The 22,030-nt window shown below is 31.8% G+C and overlaps 1 protein-coding gene across 1 annotated transcript; it reads left to right on the top strand.

Moving 5' to 3' along the window:
* Positions 1–11,467: 11,467 nt before the first annotated feature.
* On the top strand, positions 11,468–21,568 carry LOC126835005 (uncharacterized). Its single transcript, XM_050567270.1, has 3 exons — positions 11,468–11,736; positions 19,107–19,216; positions 20,436–21,568. Exons 1-3 carry the CDS (start codon positions 11,731–11,733, stop codon positions 21,352–21,354), a joined length of 1,035 nt encoding a protein of 344 aa, XP_050423227.1. The 5' UTR covers positions 11,468–11,730; the 3' UTR covers positions 21,355–21,568.
* The last annotated feature ends 462 nt before the right edge of the window (positions 21,569–22,030 follow it).

The following is a 22,030-nucleotide window of genomic DNA, read 5'->3' as shown; positions in this document are numbered from 1 at the left end:
TCCAAAGGCAAACGTTAGTCATTTTTCATATATTGTGAAAATGCGTTTTTTGTACGTTGTATTGTTGCTCGTAGCAATTCTAACAAAGTTCTCAGGTACTTAAATAATCTAATTTTTGGAATTTCGTATAAATCTAACAACATCCTTTTGTTTTTCAGCGGGATCTGGGTCTAAGTCTGGATCTGGGTCTGGGGTAGATAAAAGATGTAAGTTATTTTCTTTATTTACTAAAAAAAACATACCAATTTTTCCAAAGGTTAATGGAATATAAAACTATTGTACGATATTAAAAACCACATGTTATGGTTCGACCTGTAAACATTACCGACCAACTGTTGTGTAAATGAGTAAAATCATGTTTTCCATATAGCATTTCTAAAACATATGGTATTATTGTTTTATACCAAAAAATCTATTATAGATTTTATCTTTTATAAATTTGCAGCACACATTTTTCAGTTAATCTAATATGAAAAAAAAACCAAATGTGTTTTAATAATTCCCATCAAGATTATAATAGAAACGAAAAAAAAAATAATACGGAAAAAATATTTTTAATTAAGAATAATTAAATGAAAATATTATTTTATGTTAAATGTAAAGAGAGTACATATTTTCCTTTTTTAAGACAATGATAATTTTTTTAACAAACATTCTATAAAATCAATTTTCATTGATTTAGCATTATAAGCTTCTAAATACGAATAAATTGATTTTACATAGTGTCCAGTCAAGATAATTTTTGAAATAAAAAATCAAAAAAATACAGTACAATGAGATCGGGGCAGGGTAGTGACAGGGAGGTCACAGATTTAAAAGAATTATTACATTTGAAAGTGATAAAATCACTTTCGATACGAATCAATAGTTAATATTTTCGTCCTAAAGTTAAAGGGATTTCATCCAAAGGAATAGTACAGTAGGGTGGGGGCATAATGGTATCCAAGCATAGAAGAGATGGAGAGGTCACAGGTGTACAGACTTTTTTTTAAATAAAAATCATAAAAACGATTCATTAAAAGTGTGGTAAAGCACTAAAGTCTGAAAATAAATATTAAAAGAACACCTGCTGTGACCCTATTATAAAAACATGGTTCGATCTGTAAACATTATCGTCCAACTGTTGTGCATATGAGTAAAATCATGTTTTTTAAATCAATATTTAGGTCATCTCGTATAATATAATAAACTTATGTGGTTTGTCGTTTAAAATTCTCAATTGAAGCTAAACCTTTACTGCGTATAAAAATTGAAAAAGAACGGTTAAAATATTTTTCAACTAAAATTTTACAGCTTACTAAGAATTATTCAAAAAATAATTGAACAATATAGTTCTTTATTTTTCAGTATTGTTTTTGTATCCTGATTCTATTTCGACACCTGTTTCTTAGTATGTTATTTTTTCAAAACTCCAACTATATGTTTTTGTAAATCCGTGTTTCGAATGACCCACAACTAGTTCGATTATGTATTCAAATGTTGATGAATATTTTCTGAGCAATTTGTACAAACAAAAAACAACTTACAAAACATGTGTAGTTTTAAGTATTTGCAAAACACTACACAGCTAATATAAGAAGAAAAAAATAGTAGGTACATAATTGTATTCCAGTTACTTCCAAAGGCAAACGTTAGTCATTTTTCATATATTGTGAAAATGCGTTTTTTGTACGTTGTATTGTTGCTCGTAGCAATTCTAACAAAGTTCTCAGGTACTTAAATAATCTAATTTTTGGAATTTCGTATAAATCTAACAACATCCTTTTGTTTTTCAGCGGGATCTGGGTCTAAGTCTGGATCTGGGTCTGGGGTAGATAAAAGATGTAAGTTATTTTCTTTATTTACTAAAAAAAACATACCAATTTTTCCAAAGCGTACACTAAGTATAATTTTGTATAAATAATAATCACCTTAATATAAAAATATACTTGTGTTTTTTTCAGTGGAAACTGGGTCTAGGTGGAAAACAAGTGAGTTATTTTCATGTTGAACACTATAAAAAAAAAATACAAATCTTTCCAATGCGTACACTGAGTAAGAAAGTATATTATTTTTGAACGAATTATCAATTACACATTTTTTAAACTTAAATATATGTTTATAATATTTCTAATACGTGTCCAGAATTTGATAATCAGTTTTGAGTTGTTAGTTACTAATAAAACTATAATAGTTTAAATAGCAATAATTTATGGAATTTTGGTTAAATATCAATCACCAAAATATAAACATTCATAAATATTGCGGTAAACAAGTGAACAATCAAGTGTGAATCTCTTTAAATAAATAACAGTATAATCATATGCAAAACAATAATGTTATTATAAAAAAATAGTGATATATGATATGAATTTTGGGACAATATACTGTATAAAAAACTAACACTTAATCTGGATCCAATATATAGCAGTCCTCTTCATAATTTGCTGGTAGTTGGACATACTTATAGTTAACCTTCTAAATATAAACCGTAATAGATTAATATCAAATTTTTAAATAAAAAAATAAAAATAACAGTTGTTAATGGTAGATCGGTTGAGTTACAAAGTAAAGTTAATTTTGTAAATTATACAATTCTCAAAGTTAAAAATGAACGAATTATCAAGTAAACATTATAGTATTTATTAAAAGTTAAGGCGTGTTTACTTTAGTTTATTTCATTTGCCAATAATAATATTTACCAAAATACATTATTTGTACATTGATATGGCACTAGTAGCAATGTTAAAGCACTCGGGTGTATATAAATAACAATATTTTTTTTTGAAATTTTTCATAAATATTAACCTATAAAATATAGCAATTTATAATTTCATTACTCATCAACTCTTTTGTTTTACAGCTCGGTATCCACCACGAGACATACCACCGAGTGAGTTATTTTCATTGTTTTACAAAAAAAAAAACCATAAAAATCTTTCCAAAGAATACACTTGAATCATTTGAATAAATATTGTTTCTGAACGAATTATCAATTACACATTTTTTTAACTTATATAATTGTTTATAGTATTTCTAATATGTACAATTAATAACACCTCATTCTTTAGCGTACAGTGTGTCCAGAAATGATAACCATTTTTGAGTTGTTAGATAGAAATAAAACTATGAGAGTTTAAATAACAATCATTTTTAGAATTTTGTATAGATATTAACCATTGAAATATAAACATTTATAGGGGTTGCGGTAAATAAGTCTTCAAGAGAATTTAATCGTAAGTTATTTTCTTAGTTTAACTAAACAAAGCATACAAATCATTCTAAAGTATACACTTCAAATTATTAATTTCACACATTTTTGAACTTAAATGAATATTTATAGTATTTATAATATAAAAAAATGAATACCTCATACTTGAGTATACAATGGCCTGATGAACAAAATCAATAGATAAATAGTTTTTTCATAGCAATATTTTTGTTAAGATATAATTATATAGTTTATTAGTTTGATATAAAAATAATAAGTTAATTTTTTGTTCATACTGCTTGTACATAATATGTTTTATAAATTATACTCAATTTTAATAACCTATGTATAAGTATATTAGCATGGTTTTTTAATGCTGGATTACACAGCAATGTCATGGTATTTATTAGAGTTTCATAAGATTCTAGTAAATAAAAAATTTTTAGAGTTTAAATAACAATTATTTTTTATAAATATTAACCACCGAAATATAAGCATTATTTAATATAAGCATAATTTAATTACTCAATATTATCCATTTTTTTTCCAGCGGCTATAACGGAATCATGTGAGTTATTTTTTATTATTTAACACCAAAAATAAGCATACAAATCATTCCAAAGCATACATTGTGTAATTTGTACGTTTCTGGAATTTTGTATAAATATTAACCACCCAAGTATAACGAATTCCTTTTGTTTTTCAGCGGGAGCTGCGTCTTGGATAAATGCAAGACGTAAGTTATTTTTTTTGTTTTACTAAATAAATCATGCAAATCAAGAAACGCAATATCTATTATACAGAACCCATTATTATCTTACCTATAGAAAATTTTGCATAAAGTTTTCATGCAACCCGGCATCAGAGTCATAATCTCAGCTTAGTGTATTAAAAAGTTAAGGCTCCTTTATTTTAGATTCTTCCATTCGTCAACAATAATACTTACCAAAATGCATTATTTGTACATTGTTTTGGCGCTAGTAGCAATGTTAAAGCACTCGTATATAAATAACAATCATTTTTGAAGTTTTTCATACCACCAAAATATAACAAATAATAATTTCATTACTTACCACTAGCTTTTTTTTACAGCTCTGTATGAACTAATAGATCCACCACAAGATCCACCGACGCGTAAGTTATTATTTTTTTGAACGAATTATCAATTCGTTACATATTATATAAGAACAAAAAAAATCACAAAATGCTACTCTAACAATAAATGTAATTATTTAAACAATCTATTGACATAAATAAAAAAAACTATTGGCATAAATTGAAATAAACTATTTGAAAAAAAAAAATTTCATAATGTGACAACTACCGTTTTTCCCCTGTGCCCTTCAAATGTTTACAACCGTTTGACTAAATTGACTTGACTACTTAACTTTGAATTGTTTTTACAAACTACAAAATATTCAGTTTACCAACAAAACGAAAGTTAATAACTTCCTACAAATGTACACAGTACACTATAGTATTATATTTTGTACGTACAATAAAAGGAACCTATGTATATGTATATTTTTTTTTAATATTACAGCAAAGGCGAAACAAGTAGGTTGTCAACAAGGTGAGAATATGTTATTATACTTTTGACCAAATTATGTTCACTATTCAATTTTAAGTTATTTTTACTGATTATAAATTGTAGTTCATAACTACAAATTTACACTGTATTAATTAGACATGTTATGTATAAACTGTTTTTATGTACGTAAAACAGAAGGAACCTAAATATATTTATATTTATTATTTTTTTTTTTTAAATATTACAGATTTTTTTAAAAAAAAGGTCGTTAGCCACGCCAGCCGTGCAATCGCCGAAAGTTCAGACAATGTCACTATTCGTTAAATAAAAATTATATAAAGTATAATCTTATTAATTCTTTTAAAAATAGCGCTTCACACAATATGTGTACATTTTTATTGGAATAAAATAAAATTCAAAACTTTCTGTGTCCATGCAAATAATTAATAAATCATTCAACCATAAATAAGTATTTGATGAATGAGTATTTTTTTTTTTTTTTTAATTAACATATTCTAACCAAACCATATTGCAAAATGAAAATTATTAATTACAGTAGATAAATTATTTTTTGTGCTTAAGAGGACGTCATACCCTTAGAAAATAATCGTAAAAATGTGTTTATGGAAAAGAGTGTAGTTAAAAGTGAAATGGTCATAGAAAACATGTTTTGATATCGGCAAAAAGAGAAAAATTTTAACTAGATTCAATCGTCGGATTTTTTAGAAAACATCAAGTATGTCACAATTTATTAAATAAATATGAATTAAAGCATAATTTTAATTATTTCGAACATAGCGGCTCACACTGTTAATCTTCCTAAACTACAAATAAAAAAAAAAATCGCATTATGTGTTCATTTTTATCAGTATGTATATAATTCACAATAACTAAATTTATGATCTGTACACCAAAAATGATTTTCAAGAACTGCTTTGTACTGTACTGTATGTATGCAAACAATTAATAAATTACTATCATAGCCCATTAAACCTAAAAGAACTGAAAACGTTTTATTTATTTCACTTTTCGAGTGTGGTTTGGAGGACTGAGGGTCAGGAAAATTGGATTCTGTAGTCGGATATTTTTTACTATGAAAAAAAAACAACACTCAAGTTGTAATTTTGTCCAGGATACGATGTTTGCATTAACAGGCAACAGGTGTCTGAAAAATATTTTTTATTATTATTGTTTACTTGCGATATTGCCTATTGGTAACAACGGCGATAAACTATTAACGAGGACTATTCCTAATCGAATCCACACCAACACTAATAATTATACAATAAGAATTTGCAAAAACTGCGTAACGTTCTTGTTGCAATAATATATCTTACCTAACTTAACTGTGTAATAGGATCGCGTCGAAGCGTTATTATTCGAACGTTTTTTTTATTTTTATAATTTTCAGTTATAAAAATTCCTAAAAAAAACAAAAAAAACCATGTGACCTGTCCGGCGACCTTACTGTGCTGGATTTTTTTTTTTTATACAATATGCAATAAAAAAATCTGGCCGTTATCGGTTTCGACACAATGCGCGAAACCGGCAGAAATATAATTACTTTGTAAAAATAACAAAACGGCAATCTCGTCCTATTGTGTGTTATCCGGAAAAGGGCCAGAGGCATTTTACCGGGTTGTACAACTCGAACAAACCGCAATCCGGCGGTCACACATTATGACGTTACGAGGCGTGTGCTGACTTTCGCTTTTGGCCAAAATAAAAATTCAATACGCCCAATTGTAGGATTCTCTCGCACGGAATACCTACATACTATCTAGTTAGATTTTATAGGTTAATTGCACACGTTTATAAATAGGTACTACTTGCATCCGAATAATGCAGTCGCGACGTAAACACGGCAATTAGTCACTCGTAAACTGGAATGCAACGAAACCGCTCAATGCAGTTGCATTGCTCATATATTGTATACGATAGGTTTATCAAGTTGATCATTTTAACAATAGACGGCGTAGTACATAACGGATTGTTAATATTACACTCCACAAAATCGCGGTGTAGTATTTATTTTTCTCCAATTAAATGTTGTGCGCTTGACGTTATTATGTGTACGACACCGTCTCGCAGCCGAACGAATAGCATGCTAGTGCCAATATTCATCAGAGAAGAAAACATTCAAGAGAAAAATACCGTGGCACGTTGCCACAATAGCAAGTGGCAAGCCCGCGTACCGAGTTCACACAAAGGTCAATAAGGATCGATCACGGGTCGTGAAGATAGGTTTTGCTTGTTACAATCATAATTATTTAGTATAAAAATAAGGTAAACGTTTGTAAGCGGGACGCGCAAGAAGAGCGAAAATATTACTGTAATTAGCCAAACGAGGAAACTCAAAAAATTGTTCAACAGTTTTGTGAACATACTTACAAAAAAACCACATCTTAATCAATATCTATACCATATATATAAATACCTAACGGTTCGAAACCCGAGACGGGAGACTTGAACGAACGGAGACGTACGTGACCACCGTGTAAAGAAAGACACGGTTGTTCCATTCAATTTAAAAATCAATAACACCACCGTCGTGTTAGGCTATATTCTGCTGTCATATGTATCCAGAACGACAGCGCGGTACCATTGAAACCAATGCTCGTTTTTTACAACACACACACACACACAAAGCTGTGTAATCCGTCAAAGACGAGCAAGTAGTATAAGCATATACGGCGCTATATAATATATATATATATATATATGATTAAACGGGTTATTGGATTTATTTTAGCGACGATGAGTACCGTTCGCACCTATTCCACGCACTTTGATCGTTCATTTAATAAGAAAAAACCCCACGCGAGGTACTACACACACAATATTCGTATGTGTATAATTAATTTGTTAACGCATCTTCGCTCAGTCTATATAGACACTGGTATGTATACGGTTGCAACGCCAGTGGGTACTTACAGGCCGCGGCTACAATTAGGTACACGTTACTTACAGCGCATAACTTCGAAGAAAAAAAATATATATATATATATTTTTTTTTTAATCGGTATAATTACAAACTGTGTTTTGCTGATTTGTCAATGCGGTATCTCCTCGGGCGAGGCCAATCCGTGTGGTTGGGTGCACAAAAAAAAAATGCACACAAAAACCATCAGTTTCGATGCGACCATCAAGTATATTATTGTTATGCATTATAATCACAAGAAACGGTTATAACGTTGCGTTATCGACCCTAAGACGTGACTACCCATCACGGTAATACGGCGATTAATGGACATACGAATTTGTGAACAATTTAGATCACACTAATTAAAAACAAAAATCACTTACTAATTCAACCCGATGAGATACTAACCAAATGCGTAACAACGGCTCACAGCACCAATAATGGAAATTGCATATTATCATACCGAGTGATCCACGATAAATTGATCACCATTAATGATCTGTAATGACATACAATGTAATATGTACACGATTATGACGTCTGCTTGTTAACGAACGTCGAATGTGTATTTTATAATGTACTTCTGTTTTTTTTTAAATTATTAAATCGCATGTGTCGACGTCTCAGTAATATCATATATATATACTATTATATGCTGAAAATAAACGCGGTTGTGCAACTGTTATGACCGAATGCGATGCGACCCGAGTATAATTATTACTATTGGCTAAGTTTGTAATGTAATTGAACTTTGACGCACTAAACGATTCCAGAAAATTCCTCAAAAAACATAATCATCGCGAGCCAATCAGAGTACAAGTACATTATACATCATTGCATTAACTCTAATCCGGTACAACGTACTCGATTATGTGTACCTGCTGCATAAGACCTGCACACGAACGGGACGTGATGCCATAATGACATGATGTTATACATATATATATATATATATATATATATATATATATATACATACAAATAGTAATGGCTGATATTAGTGTGAGAGTTCAATTTTGCATGTTCATTTTGTGATCCCAAAGAAAAATTTGCTAATTGAGACACTTGTAGACCTGATTGGGCTTTACTTGCAAAATGTATTTTATCTTATACATTTTTTTTTTTATTTGATATTGTGGTTGAATATTGGCCCAGTATGCATAATGCATACCGGAACGTACTGTAATAAGAAAACATAATTGTGTTTACAACTGTGATTAAAAAAGTCTTGCAAAGTAAAATATTGTGACAACTACTTGTTGCAAGTGTTGTAATATTCTCAAAGTTAATATTTTTCCCTGTATATGACACTTTTAATTTTTTTTCTAAGTATGTTAATATGCTATTGAATAGAATTGTGTATATTTCATACACAGAACAAGTGTTTTTTTGTTTTATCAAATAAATATATACTTTCAATTTTTAAAGTTTGGATTAGAATAAAGGCCAAATTTTACAACTTTTATCAAATTTCTAAGGTTTCTGCTTTATACTGTTTTCAATTCTTAAAAATATATATTATAAATGATTAGGTATTTGAATAGAGATGTCGCATGAAAACCCTAAATCAATTTCAGCAAAAAAAGTGTGTCATTTTGTGGAATAGAGTATTTTTACATTTTATTTAGTCATAACATAAAAACATTGGGATTGAACTGGAAAAAAACGCCTTTTTATATAGTCAGACGAAAAATCTGAATAAACATTAATCCGGTTAGGTTTGGAATTAGGCTACAAACAACTTTTTCCTATTAACACAATGATTTTTTTAACGCATTAATTTGACATTTTTTATTTTCATTCAACCTACATAATTTTGTTTTCCTTAATGAAGCCGGAAGTGGTTAGATAAGTTTCAAGTGATTATTTGATTCGATAAAATTAAAAAAAAGTAAAATTAGAAAACTTAATGTTTAGAAGGGTCAACATTTGAATGTCACCAATTCACCAGATTTTTTTTTATACTGAATAATCAACTCATCGTGAACCACTCGATATCTCACTTGGGTTTAATTAATATTTGATTTTTTTTTTCATAATGTTTTTATACAATGTGATCCCAACTACCCCAACTCAACCAACTTAAATGTATGCGTTACCATTTAAGTTTCAAAAGTTGATGTAAAAAAAACTAAGTCGGGAGGTGATAATAAAAACAAAAACAAAATGGTGAAAAATTGAGATCCCATTGCATAAACACACTATTTATAAGCAAAAATGTAATTCCTTATTAAACCCAGTGAGTTGTTAAGAGGTTCGCGATAAGTTGATCACCTTGTATGCAACTGATTGTTTACTTATGCAAGTTAAGTGTAAAAATAATTAAGTTTATTTATATAAAATGGCAAATTCAATTAACGCATATTATTTCAATGATATTTAATTGAGTATCTGAATAATTTAATACTATTTGAATAATTTTACTCGAAGACTGTACAATATTTAAATTTAATGAACACTCTTATTTATCAAAATACTTTTTAAAAAAAAGTGACCCGAATAGCAACGGGCGATATGCGCACCCAAATCAGAGTTAGAAATCATTCGAATATTTGTATAAAGCAATGTATAAAAAATTATAGGTTTTTTTTTTTAAATATATTATTTGAAGCTATAAGAACCAAAGTGTAAAACAAGATTTTGAACTTGCAATACTTGTAAAATGAGATCATCAACTGTGTTTGTGTTCTGATTTCCCAAAGAAACGCAGAAGAAAACTAATGAACATCACCAATGAGAATACATTGAAAATATAATAATTCTCATTCTGCTCTAGGTACTGTAAGATGTTGTAAAAGTTACTCATACCCTTTTTTTTGTTCTCGCCATTTTATAGATGTAATATAAAAAAAAATAATAAAGCTTAAAAATCGAGGAATAATTGACATATGTTGGTAATAAAACGAGTAGTTTATAGGCTAAAACATATTAAAAGTACATGCCGAAGTTTGATTTCCAATCTCAAAACATTCGCCAAGTTGAGTCCGGCATGTAGATTACTTGATTTATAATTTTTGGAGAATTATATAAAAAAAAAATGTTATTATCAAGCAATTACCTCAGAAAGCATAAGAGTTTAGTGAGGGTGAATATGTAATTATGAAGTACAACTTTAAAGCTCTGTTGTGATTGAACTATATGAAATTGAGTTCTTAAAGTCTTCACTGAACACGCTAAGGAGATTCTATAATAAGACCTTAAATAACAAATTCGTTCTTCGGTTACTGGAGAAACATTTAGCTAAAATTGACAATTATTGTTTTAGTTCTATATCTTCTTGACAAGTTCATTCTGACGAGCTTACAGAATCGACTTTCTATCTCTTAACCGTAAATTGAAAATTAAGCGTTTTCTAAGATGTAACGCAGACTTGTTTTCAAATCCAATACCGCGTTGGTATGACATCCGATCCACCTGTATATTATCTTATATTAATTGCAAGACAAATGACGGATCAAATTTTCGTTCATCTCAATTACCATACTAAATTCAATCACAAGCAGACAATTGACTTTTACAACGAACGACACGCGTTCCGTGCTTATCCACGAGGCCCACGAGCGTGGTGATTCCGTGAGGGAAACTGGAAAACATTAGGCGGTCGGCGGGTAACAGGGAAACCGGCGTTTGCGAGTAATAATAATTATTATTGCTGCCGTTGGGCTCGGACTCCTCGTGGCATTGGCCGCAGCAACGTCGCGTGTACACCACACCTGACAGCCGTGGACCTTTCGCCGGTGAGAAGAACATCTAGATTCGAGTCTTGGAGTGTTGGTGTTGCCGAGGTCCCCACTGGAACGGACGTGCATTCAAACAGCTAACCCGGTCGGTATAAAAACCAAACACTTGCCACCGACGCGATACAGTGCGTTACAGGGCTGCTGTCTGTCTATCTGTCTGTGTGTGTGTGTGTGTGTGTGCTCGTCCATACAGTGCCCCCGGCCGGTACATCTCGTCTTTTTGGAAAACTAAAAACATATATTTTCTGGTGTTTTTTTTTTCGTTTTTGTCGGCGCTTGTTGTGTTCCGGTGCTTGAGTTTACCGCATAAACCGCGTGTCTTCGATCGGAGTCGCTACTAGCAAACATGACGGTTAGTACGCTATTGCAATATTATATGTATATATTTTTTTCCCCCTATATTATCAAAACAATCTGTACAATATTTATTTTACAATAGTGTTTTTTTTTTTTTTTTTGACAAGGATATGTACATAGCTTGAATAATTAGCACGCGAGGAAGCCACCCGGTGGGTGACACCTCGGAATATTATATTTTACAATAATATAGGTACATATTCACATAGAGATTTATTTCACGTGCACGTGTATTATTTCCAAAACGGCACAAAAACCGAAAATTTCCAAGCCAAAATACCTATCGGAAGACCATGTTGAGCCCATATTGTACTTATCGTGGTTACAAGTTTTTTACTTTGGCGTCGCTTGTGATATATTATTATTGCATTAAGCGTTCACTGGCAGACTATTTGTTTAAATGTAATTTTATCTATATAAAGCTTAACTATATAGTATATACGATTTAAATTACAATTTTTTATTTTAACGAACCTAACTTTTTAAATGGCCTTTGTAACACTGTAAATTGTAACGCTGTTAATAATACATTTTCAACTTGCAACTGTAGCGTTCATTTTGGTATCGAAGTGATGACAACCAATAAAGGGCACAACTGAACATCTTTTTTTTTCCAAAACCAATTTATATATTTATACAATATTTGTAAATGATGCCTTTTCTAATTCTTATGAACATCAACCGTATGACCACATTGGAAGTATAATTTTTATCTTTGCTCTATATTTTTGATTCTCGTCACTTCAATATTATTCAACCTAGTAAAATTTTAGTTATTTAATAATCAATAATTTTTCCAGACAGACTTTGAAATCAAAATAGGTATACCTACCGTCATATATTATAAGAAATATAGAAATATTTAGACTTCTAAATTTTTCTCCCGTCTTTTCTTATGAAATTTATCTTATGTCAAAAACAGAGCTACTATAACCACAGAAACTTATTGAAAACAGATCTACATCCTTCCATCGACAAATAATATCTCTTTTTTTTTTTTTACGAATTAGGCTTTTTCATACGAATCAGTTAGTAATAAAAAAAAAAGAACTTTATGGTAATTAAAAAATAAATCTAGAAATATTTTTCTACTTGGGTTTCTTAACTTGTCTTCAAACCCAGAAGTATGATGTACATGTAAATTAATACAATTATTGTTATTTTAGTATTTTTTTTGAAAAACTTGCGCTTGAATTAATATAATATTTAATACCAACGTATTATTAATTAAATAAAAAAAGTAATGTCTAAGAAAAAGTCCAGTCACAGTGGTAGTGCAAATTGCACCGTGTAACGATTTTATTTCAATAATCTCTTACGGCATTTCTAATTATTTTTTACTTTTAATTTTAAAACGACTCTATTGAAACATTTGCAATCAATTTTACAAAACAAAATATTAAATTTCGTTTGAACAATGGTAAAAAAAAATAGTAAATTGTTTCATCTTCCTATCCAATTCAACCGCGTTAACGCACTAGTACACCTATTGGATAACGCGTTGGCGCCGTCCATGGACGGTTTTGATAATAATATAACAACCGTAAAATCGTTTAATATTGGCCGCTTTCAATGACAAACTCTATTGTGGTGTTATATAAAGTTATGTGTGTGTGTGTTTTTTTTTTTCAACAACAAGTATAGTCTTCACCGATGACCGGCATCGAGGTTGAAACCGCAACAACGTTAGATAGTGATTTATACTATTGTTATTATAATGGAATAACCATTAGGATTGGTTATTGATTTCTAAATTGACAATTAACATATTCATTTTTTTAATTTTTTTATTTTTAATACCTTCCATACATTTGACAGATGTAATAATTATTTGGCCGCAAGCTCTGTTCATCTTGTTTCGAAACCGTTTGTCGGTATCGACCGTGCGAACCGTTATGCAACATTAATATAATGTATTGCCAACAAACGATATGTGCTTGGCCATAAGTGGAAACCTAGTTCAAACAAAACAATCAAAAACCTAATCTCGACCAAGTGGAATTCGCCTTTGGGAACTATGTACAAAAACGAATCGATTGAAACACACAATAGTGTACGGCACGTCGTTTATAATGTATAACATAATGATAATAATGTAATTTCATTACACATAAATACTAATTGAACCGCCGAATTCAATTTGTACCAAAGTCAAAACGGCTCTGTTGAATTCAATTACAACCGTCCCGTCCATAGACAGATTCCAAGAGTAGAAGAATAGACATTAAATATAATATTATATTATAAACAACATTACTGCTCGAATGGGTAATTCAACGTAAACGTTCAATATAGCAAATAATAATTGGCAATAGGGTTTTATTTAAAATTTCTATGAAAATCATTGTACATTTTTCGCCCCGCAGCCGTTAAGTCGGCTTTCACTCGGTGTTCAAAAATAAAAACCAATCATAGTAGTGCGATAAGTAGTACCTGTTTAAGAAAATTATGGCCAAATAAAAAAAAACAATAATCACAGTTCTTCAAAACCGATTTCAGGGCGAGGAACTCATTCGAAGAAAAAAAATCCTTGGGACACTTATTTCTGGGCCTCACTACCTACTTGTTTTTTTTTCTCTTATAGCAACGCTATAACGAGTTCGAATATTTAATGTGTGTATATATTATAATGTATATAAGGTCACGATCAAATAGCTTATATTATTGTAGTATTATGCATTACGGGTTTTCAACATTGACCATAACGTGTTCCAATACCACGTCATTATAATGCATAATATATACAACGTTTTACATACCTACACAATCTATAATATGGTATTTTGCATAGGCGTAACTCGTTGAACTTGGGGGGACTTAGCCCTCTCGGTGTTGATTTCAGAACTTAGACCCCCCCCCCTATTTTACTCTCTTATAGTCGGTAACATCTCTACAAGGTTTATTAAGTTTAACTTAAACAACAATTGTGACACTTATTAGGACAAAGACCCGATTCGGATTTTTTTTGCAAAATCCTTAGTTTTTTTTATAAAAATGTCTTTATATTTACATTTATTTTATTTTACTAGAAAAAATGGGCTTAATAAATGTTATTTTATAAACCAAAGTTTACAACTGTGATTAAAAACGTCTTGCGAAGTAAAATATTATGAAAACTACTTGTTGCAAGTGTTGTAATATTTTCAAAGACAATATTGTTTTCTATAAATGACACTTTTAGTATTGTTTTTCTAAGCGTGCTAATATAATATTGTGCATGATATTGAACAATAATGTTAAATTTCCTACACAGAACAAGTGTTTTTTTTTGTTTTATTAAATAAATATAAACTTTCAATTTTAACAGTTTTGATCGGAACAATGACCCAATTTTACTACTTTTAAAATATTCCTTAGGCTAAATTAAAATTAAAAATTAATATTTCTTATAAATTAAATCATACCCGTTAAATGGTAATAAATTAGGCGAAATAATAAAGTTTTTGTTTAAAAAAAAATGTACCTTTAAAAAATAACAGTGTTTATGATAATAATAATAAATGCAATTCAATGTATAACAAATTGTATGACCAGTTAAAATACTTGCATACATACTAAAAACAGTTGTTATCTTAAATCGTCCAACATAGCTGTCTATTATGTTTGCAATATTGTAATTTAATAGGTTTTCGGTTAAAAGACCACCCGAAACGTCGTCAAATGTACATTGGCAGGGCGGGTGGATTATTTTGTATTGTGCAGATAGGTATAAAATGGAAAACTTTCTACAGCCATAGTACTCTTTCTGCCGTCTGCCGCAATTGGCACACTATCTATTAGTATGTGTTTGTGTTACACCGAAATGTTCTATATTTTATTTATCGCGTCCATATTTGTCGCGTTATTTTTTTTACGTAATACTCATCTCTTTCGAGTTAGAGCCGCATGTACAACGTGTTCCAGTTGTGCTCTTTAAAATACAAACGGCACATAATATCTTATTGGGCAATCCGAATGTACCTACTACACACACACACGTCCTATCTTTGGCAGCAATCCACTTCGGATAGCGCCTTGAATTCCGTCACATAATAACATATAATAATATCATGCCCCCACGTGCAGCTGTTTATAAATATTTACCCTAAAAAAATTAACGTTTGGCTTAATTTATTTCAAACACACATCTTGTATTGTGTCAAACGACACCGACACCGTCTCCGAAACCGCGTTACAAATATTAATAAAAAATAGTTGCCATAATGGTTTATTTTTATTTTTTTTCAAATGTCTGCAAGCCTGTTATCCGTGCAGTTGCAATCTTACATCTTGTACACCTGATATGCTCAGGAATGTCACTGTTTAATTTTAATTTTTCCCGGCTCGAGTACCTAGGTATATTTTTTCAAATCATCTGAAAACTTTATAGTTTTCCAACACTGTTGTATGGGGGTGTTACATATTATTATTCTGTCGATTGAACGTCCACACCACAATGTACGGTTTAATTAATACTCTCGATATTATCGCTATTATTATTACAGCAGTCCAATGCAACCTGACCGTTACGTTACACGGACGGCCAAATCCTATTACATTGTTAATACATAACAAATATTATTAGTATTATATTATTTAAAGTATTTCACGACGGTGCCAGATGTATTGTGTACGAAAACCCATTACGTGATCGGTCAACTGTGCACACAGCTGCTCGTGATAGCGCCATTAAGCTTTTATTCGTGTGTTCCGATGGAGGAAAGAGATTTATAATAATAATAAAAAACGTTTTCAAAAAAAAAAAATCAAACGGCATAACCCGGGACAATACAAAAGTGTGCGGTTATGAACAACAATGTGCCACGATGAATGCAAAGTTATAACACAATATATATAATAATAAAATATTAATCCGTTATCGTTAAGGCTGGCGACGGTGAAAGCGTTTGAAGGGTTATTTATTTTTTTTTTTTTGTTCTACCGCCCTTAGTTATAGTAATTATTTCCTATACATAAGTATACGCATAACAACAGCTGACCGGACACGTAGAAATCCGCAAATCTCTTCCGCCAAATCGGCCTCGTTAAAAAAAAGCAACACCGTTTTCGTTGTTTTACAAGCGAAGAAAGTCCTTCCTTGTAACATTTGTTTGGTTTTTATTTTTCTACATCAAATAATGATTGATCGAGTTGGACGCTGTAGACAGCTTCCACTTACTAATTATATATGTATATTTCATTATCATAGGTTAGGTTTAAGTATTTAAATCGCAGTTTCAATCGACCCGTTTATAATTATTTCAATACTCTAATTATACTCAAAACACACAATACACGCATAGACGTGACTTTTCGGCTCTTTTGAACCCGAACGTTTCAAATGCATTTGACCTTTGCTTTGCTTGTGGTTAGCATTTGAAATTCAATCTGTGATCGCCCACCGAGGACTATAGCTATTGCAATGGAACAATCTACTAATATAATATAATATCGGTTATATAACATATACAACAATAATAAAGCATAATATTCCCAGAGTTGTAGTAGTACCGTTGTATAATTTGTTTAGTTTGTAATAATCAAATTATTGTTACAGCACTTTCTTTTGCCTACTTTTCCCTCAAGAACAATCATTAAACTAGTGCTAAATGTATAAGATGTGAACTTTTCTAAAAAATATATTATACATTATAGCTGCTGTTAATTTGTCACTTGTTATGATATATAGGCGCGCACTAAGTGTCAAACTGTCAGCGGTCAAGTTTAAGTACAAAAATATTTCGGGTAGTTTTTATTTTATTAAAACGTTTATCGCTTTTTCATTCCGTTAAAGAAATCTACCATAGTGACCTATTTTTTTCTCTCTTTCTAAAATCATAATTCATTTTCTTTTCGCTTTTTTATAACTTGAAAAATAATTTATCGTTTACCATTTTTGTGCCTCTAAATATTATGATCTTCCCCGCCGTACAAGTAAAACATGTAGTACCTAGTTGCTAGAAATCTCTAGCTAAGTTGATTAAGACAACAGCCTAATGGTAACGGGCAAGCTGAATTATAATTGCGCCGGAGTGATTGGCGGCGATAAATCTTTGTGTACTTAAGTACCGCACTTTCTTTGCTCTTACCGGATGATAAATGATCGCTACACGGATAAATGGCTAATTGCTCGTGTTAGCCGTTTTATTACTTAATAGTAGCACTGAACTATTGCCGAAATCCAATGGCATTAAAGGTTGGCCACGTCACACGCCTTGCGGGGTGTACATCACACATTGATACAACCGTGATTAAGCCTTTTATTTTGAGTTTATAATTCAGTGTTAATTATGACCGATTACAAAACACCTACGGCCTACCGAATAAATAATTGGTCATGCCAATAAGGACATCAAACATATATTTACATTTATAATTATACACGGGAATCTTGTGCAGACTTCGGGAGATATTAAAATCTATTTTGAGAAATAAAATAGTATACAGTCAATTAGGTCGGGGGTTACATTAGCACTTATCCCGAGTAGGCAGACGGGTGAAACTGTCAACAGACACCTTTTTCTTGGAGTAGCAGGCAACGATGGTCCTAAACAGCCGTCTAATAATGCTCCAAGTACACACAATTTGAGGACAATTTCAAGTACAAAAGCTCAACAAACTATGTAAATAATCACAACCGGCTGGCGAAATCCTATTATTCACTCCAATCTTCACGGTTTGCCACGACCACTAAGCTATCTTACTTGTTTTACATATTATTATATTTAGGAGGTTTAAATAGAGAATTCGGTATTTCCTGACTACACAAATGAGTGGCTCGGCTGTTTGTGGAATATCTAGCATTCCACGAGTACTTACATCTGTCGCGGTGACAACTTAAATTTCTCTTTGCTAGAATATGGGTAAATATATTACTTTTTAAGTCGAACGTCGATTTGCTTAGTTTTTAGTAAATTCCTCGAGTCAAAATCCGTTTTAACATAAATTCCACACCAGTCGGATTAGCATTTTATTTAAACGTTCCGGAATTCTATGACCTTAACGCAACCGAGTCTAAGCAATAGATCATAAATGTTGTTGATCATAATCTTGCTCAAAAATATTATTCTAAGCATAAAACGTTCAGAAAACATTTTAACTCAGTCAATTCACATCCGAATATTAACACCGTGAGAAATGTCTTTATTTACAGCCGTACACGTCATCCGCTTAATTAAGGCATTTTTTTTTTTAAATTTTAATTTAAAATTCCCATTAACGACTTTTATACCCAATTTTTGTTTGTAACAAGTTTGATATATTATTTTTATCGCGTAATTATAAACGACGCTAATTAAAAAATACACTATTTTTTTTTATTATTATTTTCTTCAAATAATAATATACATTAGAGAGTGTATTAATTACGATTTTTTTTTCTTCTAGTTGCTATTGAAATCACTGTTAATTGCGATTGTAACAGCATCGCTTGTAGCTGGTTTACCCACCCCAGCGCCAGAAAAATCACTAGTACCCGTTCAGCGTCAAAAAAAACAGTAAGTATAAATTTTACTATAAAAAAATACACCCACACATACGTTTTTATTGAACAGTTGAATGTTTAAGCTATGTCAGATGAAAAATGTAAATTGTTTTATTAAAGTATTTTTATTGTTTTTTTTTTTAAAAATCTTTGGCGAAACATTGGCTGAGATATTTCATAAATTTCTTTTTTATCTAAAGAAATGTTCACTTTCAATCTGATTTAATTAAAAATACATGATATATTAACACGTCATTCTGTCAAATACCAGTATATATATATATATTTTTTCTCAAATTGTTCCATAAAATCGGACTTGTCCTAGTTTTTGATTAGACATAATATTAATATTTTTATTACTATAAATGGTAGTAACATTTATTAAAAATATCACTATTTTTATTACTAATATTACTATTATTATTATTACAATTTTATGCGCAGCGGTCAACGATAAAGTTTTTTTTAATATTTTATATATAAATATATTATAATTTGTCTATGAAATTAAATTACCGTAATACTAACGGGCGACCTACATTTTTATTGAAATTTCGGAAATTTAATTTTGCCATTTCACGTTTGTAGTATAATAAATAAAGGGTAATTTATATATAAATATATATATTTAGATTAGAAGCGCTTTAGTATACATTATCGTTTCAACGATCTCGTATTACCTTTAATACTTGCAATAGATTTTTATTATTATTATTATTACGTTGTAAATCCATAATATTGGTCTATTTAAATGACTTATTCGGAAACATTTAATAAATTGGCCGTTTAATAGAACGTAGCAAACGGGAATACATTGAATAAGAGCGGTTTTACATGTTGTATCACTATTGAGTGTTGAAATCCGTTTGCCAATGAGTTAATCCGTCCGTCCAATGTGAATACCGTTACTTGAGCTACCAAACGAGCTAGTGTCTTCCTGTTCTTCTTCATTCTTGCCTTTCATTACTGCCCTCTGCCACACGTGACCGAACCGTCTTGACCCAGACTTCTCATTGTGTTTTGCCATTCTATCCTCCCTAGTCACCCCGATCATCCGCCTTAGCACTCCCGTCTCAGCCGCTACACTCGTTCTCTGTTCAGTTCCAATCACACAAAACTCCTGACGCTCCTTCCACAATTTATCACATTTTTCACGTCCTCCTTGTGCCCGCCACCTTTTTTTTTTTTGTACTACCGGCTACCAAACGAGCTAATAAACCTTTTGTTTTCAGCGCCGATGGAGGTTACGGTTCGGATGTAGTCGGCTACGAGGAGCCGCCGCATCATCATCACCACCACGAGGAGCCGCACGGCTACTGGAAAAAGAAGCTGGCGTGGAAAGAGGAATGGAAACAAGAATGGAAAACCGTCAAACAAGAAGTGTGGAAGTCGTCGTACGAGCAGACCAAGGTGCCGGTGTGGAAAGAGGTCCAAGTGCCCGTCTGGAAGGAGGTGAAGGTGCCCGACTGGAAGGTGGTGCAGACGCCGGTCTGGAAAGAAATCAAAGTGCCCGTGTGGAAGGAAGTCAAGGTGCCCGACTGGAAGACGGTGCAGGTGCCGGCGTGGAAGGAAGTGCAGGTGCCCGTGTGGAAGGAAGTGCAGGTGCCGGACTGGAAGAAAACCTACGTGCCGGAATGGGTCAAGGAGTACGTGCCCGGGTCCAAGCAGCTGGGCAAGGACAACCACGGGTGGGAGTACGTGGCGCACGACTTGTGGAAGAAAATGTTGATCTGGAAACCGGTGTGGAACAAGGTGTGGAAGACCGAGAAGAAGCAAGAGTGGGTGACCGAGAAGAAACAGGTGTGGAAAGAAGAGAAGGTGCAGATATGGCGGACGGAGAAGAAGCAAGAGTGGATCACCGAGAAGAAACAGGACTGGAAGGAGGAGAAGGTGCAGATCTGGAGGACGGAAAAGAAACAGGAGTGGATCGCCGAGAAGAAGCTCGAGTACAAGACTGAATGGAAAGAAACTAAAGTGCCCGCTTGGAAAGAGATCCAGGTGCCGTCCTGGAAGAAGGTGTACAAGCCGGTGTGGGAAAAGGTTTGGGTACAGGAGGAACACCACGACCACCACGTGTACGAAGACCACCACGACCAACACCAGAGTGATGGTTACGGACTTGGCGAAAGCTATGGTTATCATAAGAAATAATCATATTTTCCAACCAAACAATTATTATATTTATAAGTCCATCAAGAGTTACCTCCCGAGTCAATTTTTTTTTTTCATACCAGCAATATTATTGTACATAGTTTTTGTTACCTTTATTTCTTATTCTTTTTTGTTCTCGATGTGTTATTTGCTTCTTTTTATTTTTATTTTGTAATGTAATAACGATAAATACAACGAAACGTTGTGAACATAACTCTACGCATTCTGATGTTGTTACTATTATTATTATTAATAATATTATTTTTACATCCGACAAAACCCTATGCCCCCGACATGTTTAGTGTATGCAACACATTATTCACAACAGTCGTATGGATTGTATCGGTGAAAGGAATGTATTGAACAGTCGTACGGTACAGTGACCGCTAGAGGTCGGACAACGTTTCAAAGTAAGTGTGTGAATACTTTTATAATTATTCCTCCAAACCGTTTTGTTATAATTTCAATGTTTCACAGCTTAATCAAAAGATTCAACATAAAAACGGCCGAAATACAAAACATATGAATTGTATCTTTTTATCAGCAGTTTTTACAATCATAGAAACTAGATCTTAACGGATTTAAACTTGAGTTAGTACGCCTCGAGTAGAGTCAGTCTGTTCTATTGTTAAACAGTATCGATTTCAAAACAATTATTACCTAGTATGCTACTCGG

Source organism: Adelges cooleyi, unplaced genomic scaffold (genome assembly GCF_023614345.1).
Source record: "Adelges cooleyi isolate 19-005CV unplaced genomic scaffold, UGA_ACOO_1.1 ACOO_flye_CR_arks_rails_tigmint_CR_PRNA_21, whole genome shotgun sequence".
NCBI lineage: Eukaryota > Metazoa > Arthropoda > Insecta > Hemiptera > Adelgidae > Adelges > Adelges cooleyi.
Note: the sequence above shows the minus strand (reverse complement) of the source record. Positions and strands in the feature narration are given on the sequence as shown.

What these genes read in the sequence shown, in the direction of transcription:
- LOC126835005 (XM_050567270.1), top strand. An exon ending in GTTCAGCGTCAAAAAAAACA is followed by an intron (nt 19,217 to 20,435) that starts GTAAGTATAAAT and finishes TTTTGTTTTCAG; the next exon opens with CGCCGATGGAGGTTACGGTT.